General features: G+C 65.1%; 1 protein-coding gene across 1 annotated transcript; it reads left to right on the top strand.

The window, feature by feature from the left end:
• Window positions 1-2,812: 2,812 nt before the first annotated feature.
• Window positions 2,813-3,763, top strand: LOC311188442 (N-acetyllactosaminide beta-1,6-N-acetylglucosaminyl-transferase-like; the record flags this gene model as incomplete). The annotated part of the gene is made up of 1 exon (XM_084259541.1): window positions 2,813-3,763. The coding sequence occupies one exon, from the start codon at window positions 2,813-2,815 to the stop codon at window positions 3,761-3,763; it is 951 nt and encodes a 316-aa protein (XP_084115667.1).
• Window positions 3,764-5,974: the final 2,211 nt, after the last annotated feature.

The following is a 5,974-nucleotide window of genomic DNA, read 5'->3' as shown; positions in this document are numbered from 1 at the left end:
TTCACACCTGCAGCTGGGCCGGTGCAGATCAGCGCCTGCCTCTGGGCGCCCCCCAACCCCAGCTCTGACCTCCGTTCGCTCAAGGTTAGTGGCTGAGTCTGCAGCCTCTGCTCCGCCGGTAAAGCAAGCTCAGAAAAAAGTCTAGAAGAGCATTTTCTTTCTTTTTCTCTTGTGCTTTTGGGATGAGGCCAGCTCAGCCATTTAGCCTCATTTCAAACTGACCTGCTCCAGCGCCCCGGATGTGGGTGAGGGAGGGGCCTCTGGCCTCAGCCCAGGGTGCAGGTGATGGGGGGCACTGGCCTCAGCCCAGGCCCCAGGCTGCACTTCCAGAGGACCTTAGATGTCATCTTAGTGATGTCTTGGGGTACTTAGATGTCAGCAGGTTTGGGGGTTCCTGTGTCCTTGCCGTGGTCATGAAAGAATCCCAAGCCACGTTTGGGCAGAGCTGGGCTATTTAGAGCCAAATGGCCTGGGCAGGGGCAGGGAGGAATGCCCACCAGTGAAGGCGGGACTCCCAACTTAAATGGGGTGCAGGGGTGGCTCACGCCCCCCTGCCTGGGGTGTACAGCACAGGTGCTCAGGGCGAAGTCACCCCCTTCTGCCGAGGGCCCAGGGGCAGCTTCACCACCCCCCCGGCAGGCTGGGGTGAGGCGGCCTTTCTGCCCCTGGACACTGTCCGCTCCGGCAAGTGTTTCCTGGGGTCCGTTGCTTTCCTTGGGGCTCGCCCTCCCCACACTCACTGCCTATGGCTGGGGCTGAAAGCCACACCCTCTGGCCCCTGCCCCGCCTCTCCCGCCTGGTCCAGCCTCCCGCCGGCGCTGGGTGCTGCTGTGAACTGACCTCCGCCGCTCCGGCTCCCGCTATGTGGTTATGTGGCACAGCAGCAGGTGTGCAGAGCTGGGCTTGGGGGGTGCGGAGACTGGCAGGCGGGAGGCTGGCGCTCAGGCCGGATTTCCCACCTGGCCACGTGGTCGGCTCGATGAGGAAAGAGTGAGCTCATTCGATGAGGTCACCCCAGTGAGGCTTCACCCCAGAAGCACCCCACAGGGCTGTGTTCCCACCACCGGGCCGGAGTTCAGTTCTGCGGGAGGAAGCAAGTCCCTGGCACTAGAATGGGGTGATTGGGACGGGGGGGGGGGGGCGGGTGTCGGGGGGCTCTGGCTCTGAACTGTCCCGACCCAAAGACAGGCTGAGCCGGAGGGCCAGGGGCTGCCCTCTCCCTCCCTGCAGAGGGCCGGTGCCCACTGTCCAGTCTCTACCAGGCTCCCGGGGCGGCGGTGGGCGAAAAGCCAGATTCGCCTCCAGGCAGCTGATCCCTGCAGAGACTGCAGTGGGGCTGCCCAGGCTCCACTCAGGCACCCTTTGCAGGCTCGGGGGGTCTGGACCTCGGAGTGGACTGTCGGGGGAGGAGGTCAGGGAGGCGTCTCGACTCAGGGCTCTCCCTCTGGCTGTTGTTATTGTTGCTTCCGTGGAAACATCTGGCGGCCGAGGCTTGAGCCCAAACAAAGGCAGAGCGGATGTAATTACCTGGGTCTATTGGGAGCAAAGGCTGTAAAATTATCTGACTAGTCCAGACAAGTGTCGTGGGGCACGAGGCCTGCGTAGGGGCCTGGCATTCTCCGCGGACAGTGGCTGCCCGGGGTGACGGCAAAGTAGGGTGATGTGAGCAGCCCCTCGGCCAGCACTTCAGGAAAGACCACAGCCAGACTCCTGCCGGGAGTGACCACCGGTGCAGTCCAGCCCGGCCCAGCCCCGCCCTGGGTGGCACAGTCACCCAGGCAGGGTTTCTGAGCCCGAGGCGGGGGTCTGATGCTGGCCCTATGAGGACTTGCCATGGGGACCCTGCTGGACCCCAGGGCTTCCGGGGGTGCACGGGAGATCACACGCTCTGTGACCATGTGCGGATTTGTGTCCCCAGGTTCTGGGTGAATCAGAGCAGTCTGTGGCCGGAGGGCCCCGGGGGCGGGGGGCGCATGGACACTGTTGCTGTGTCGAGGCCGGTGTGTCCACGGCACAGGTGTGGGTCGCTGGCCGTCAGGATTGACCAAGGAGGTGAGCACGGTGGGCCAAGCTGAGCCCACAGCTGACCCGTGCGGCAGGCGCCGCGCTTCCCCGCCAGTGGGGGCCAGCTCCCAGGAGGACAGCTGGTTCTGAGAATAAGGGGGGGTGAGTGTACGTGCAGGAGTATGAGGGGACAGACCACAGCGTGCTGTCCGAGCCCCCCACAGCAGTGACGTCCTGGGACTATCACAGGCTCCCGTCGGTGGGTATGAGGAGGACACAGCCCTGAGCACTCACTGACCCTGAGCCTGTCCCTGTCTAGGGGTCCCTGAGCCTGTCCCTGTCCAGGGGTCCCTGAGCCTCTCCCTGCCCAGGGACCCTGCAGCCTCCCCTGCCCAAAGGATCCTGAGCCTGTCCTGCCCTGGGTCCCGGTGCCTATCCCTGCTCAGCGTGGGCTGTGACTTGGCAGCCTCCCCTGCAACCACACACCAGCAGTGCAATGATTAACAGGAAGCTGGGCGGATGCCCTGCCAGCCGGGTCAGGTTGATGGCGGGAGCCGTGACTTGCAGAACGGCCAGCCGGCCCCGGGAGACGCTGCTGGGGGGCAGGTGAGCGCGCGGGGACCCCCCCTGAGGCACCTTGTTTCCTAGGAGTGGGCTGCCGGCCAGCGGAGACGGCGGAGCACAAGGATCCGGCATGGAGAGCAGGGCGTGGTGAGGCGGGAGGAAGGAAGAGCCGGCACCGGAGCCCCCGCCCCCGCGTGGGGCATGTGTGCGGGCCTCGGGGCGTCTCTGCCGCGGCAGCTGAGCCATGGGCTCCTGCAAGTACAGCGTCTTCAGCCTGACCCTGCTGTCCACCCTGCTCTTTGTGCTTGTTTACAATAACGGCTTGTGGAGCGAGAAGCGCGCCCTGTGGGCCTCTCTGGCCAACGCATCCCTGCTGGCTGGCGTCTGTCGCCAGATATACCAGGGCAGGGTTTTCCACCCTGATGACAACGCCCTGAAGACGGTGCTCAGCACCCCCTCCTGCCGGGACTACCTCGCCCAGAGCCACTACATCTCGGCCCCGCTGTCGCAGGAGGAGGCCGCCTTCCCGCTGGCCTACGCCATGGTGGTGCACAAAGACTTCGGCACCTTCGAGCGGCTCTTCCGGGCCGTGTACGCGCCCCAGAACGTGTACTGCGTGCACGTGGACCAGAAGGCCGGCGCCGACTTCCAGCTGGCCGTGGAGCGCCTGCTGAGCTGCTTCCCCAACGCCTTCCTGGCCTCCAGGACGGAGCCGGTGGTGTACGGGGGCATCTCGCGGCTGCAGGCCGACCTGCACTGCCTGGCGGACCTGGCGGGCTCGCGGGTGCCCTGGAGGTACGTGCTCAACACCTGCGGGCAGGACTTCCCCCTGCGGACCAACCGGGAGATCGTGCGGCACCTGAAGGGTTTCCGGGGGCAGAACATCACCCCGGGGGTGCTGCCCCCGGCGCACGCAGTGCCCAGGACCCGCTATGTGCACCGGGAGCACCTGGGCCCGGAGGCCTCCTACGTGATCAGGACCTCGGCGCTGAAGGCACCTCCGCCCCACAACCTGACCGTCTACTTTGGCTCGGCCTATGTGGCGCTGACCAGGGCCTTCGTGGACTTCGTCCTGTACGACCAGAGGGCGGTGGACCTGCTGCGGTGGTCCCGGGACACCTACAGCCCCGACGAGCACTTCTGGGTGACCCTCAACCGCATCCCAGGTAGGCGCCTCCCCTCGCTTTGGTGCTGACGAGCAGACATGCTCGGCCACCAACAGGATCTTAGAAACCAAGATGACGCCTCCCCTGGTGGCGCAGCAGTTGAGCGCTGGGTTGCGAGGCTGCCCGCAGCCTCTGCAGCGCCGGTTCAATCCCCGGCCGCCAGCGAGAGTCCCACAAAAAAAAAAAAAAAAGAAAGTAATCAAAACGAAACCCCGTCTCAGAGCTCTTAACCACTTCCCTGTGAAAAAGCCACAGCACCTGGCGCTGCAGGGGGCCGAGATACGCCAGCTCCCACCTTGTGGAGAGGAAATGCAGGCCGGTAACAGATGCGTTTTGTGCCTCCGGGGCCCCAGCCGTGAGCGTGCAGCCCCTCGAGGTGGCCCAGGCTGACTGTGCCCCTCGGGAGCCCGCAGCAGGTGCCATAAGTCACATCCGAGGGGTGACTTGATCTAAGAGCGCTTGTCCTGCTGGGGACCCCGTGTGGGAAGCCACGTCCATCCCAAAAGGGAGCAGGGCGCAGCTCACCCTGCTTTCCTTTGCCAGCCCCCCGAGACAGAGCAGAACACTGGGAGCACTTAGAGGTTCTGGCACCTTCATTCTGCAGCGGGGAGGCTCCCGGCTGGGCCCGAGCAGGCCGCTTGCCAGCTGGTCTCCCTGCCCTGCTCTCCCTCTGCCGATGTGCGGTGAGGTTTCGGGGTCCAAGTTCCCAATGGGCTTATAATCTCTGGTTGTTTTCAGGGGAGTAAGGCAATTCTTCTTGTTCCATTTAAAACTCAACTTCAGACACACGGAGAAAGACCCAGGCATGGGGCCGGGGTTCAGCCCCAGGGGGAGCGACAGTGTCCGAGAGCCTGTCTGTTCCCCAGAGGCCTGATTGCCCAGGACGCCCCCTGGGAGCTGCCTGTTGGGGGTCCAGGTGCCAGTTCTCTCTACCGACCTGAGCTCAGGGAACGCCGCCGTCCCCACCCCTCGCCCCTGTGGCCCGGCTTCCTCACCTGGCCGGCTGGGGCCTGCCGAGCTGTGGGCTGGCCAGGGAAAGCAGGCCCAGGGCCCAGGGCCTCCTGGCTCAGCAGGGCTGTGGGGAGCATGGCTGGCGGGTTCTGGGTTCCTCCAGTTTGGGGACCCTTCCAGTTGCTGTCTGGGCTGGCCGGTTGTCTGGACATTTGAAGATTAATTTGAACATTTACAATCAAATTGTACTAGCCGGAAAGCCAGGGGCCAGCGTGATTGGAGATTCTCCACGGAGGAGGCCAGAGCCAGGACCCCGCAGCTGGGGCCCCCGGCCTGTGGTTCCTTCGTGACCCTGTGGCCTCTGCTGCCAGCACACCCATGTCTGCGGCTGACCCCACAGCTGTGGCCGGCTGCAGGCCGCAAGGCCCGTCCACACTGGGTCAACTGGTGCGATCGGGCCTGTCCCCCGGGCCCACGTCTCTCCCCTGGTGCATCTCTGCGAGAAGTTTGACGGTTTAGCTGGTCACCTGAGAGCTGGACAGCGTCCGGGGGTGAGGGGCAGTGCCCGTCCTGAGTGGCACGCCATGGCTGTCGCCTGCTCCCTGGGGACTGACCGCAACTGTCCCCCTCGCCTGCTACGTGACTTGGGAGCTCGCTTGACTCTCTGCCCAGATCCCCAGTGGCTGAGAACTGACTCCTTAAGGCAGGCTTTATGGGAGACAGGGCAGGGCCAGTCCAGCGTCTGCAGGGCACGGACGAGAAGGCCAGGAAACTGGGGGGCAGACTGCACTCGCTGTGGCCAGGACTGGCATACTGCAGTCTGGGGGTGCCCTGCCCCCGAGGGAGGGGAGCCCCAGCTGCTGGGCACTGCCATGCTTGAGGCTGGCCGCTCATGTTGGCCCCGTGGGTGTGGACACAGGTACTGCGGTGCCTGCCCCCAGCACACAGGAGAGCAGCTGGGCCCAGGACCCACACAGCTCTGGGGCCCCGGGCGGCTGGAAGGGGACTCGGCCTGGACAGTGTCTGCTAATGTGTCTGCTGGAAAGGCCCAGCTTGTCACCCCACAGGCAAGGAAATGGGTGGGTCTCTCGGCACCCAGAAGACTGTCCAAGGACCCTCCCTTGGGCTGGCGACAAAGGGCTGGCTCGTGCACAGATGAGGGTGGGAGCGGGCGAGGGGGTGGGCGGTGGGCAGCAGCTGTCTCCACCCACGTGCTGCCCAGCCCCGCCTCTGCCTGCCCTCCTGCCCTTCCAGAGGGCGGCCATCCTGGCGTCTCGGGGTGACCCTGG

The sequence above is a fragment of the Talpa europaea genome (assembly GCF_964194135.1).
Source record: "Talpa europaea genome assembly, chromosome: 2".
NCBI classification, from domain to species: domain Eukaryota; kingdom Metazoa; phylum Chordata; class Mammalia; order Eulipotyphla; family Talpidae; genus Talpa; species Talpa europaea.
Note: the sequence above shows the minus strand (reverse complement) of the source record. Positions and strands in the feature narration are given on the sequence as shown.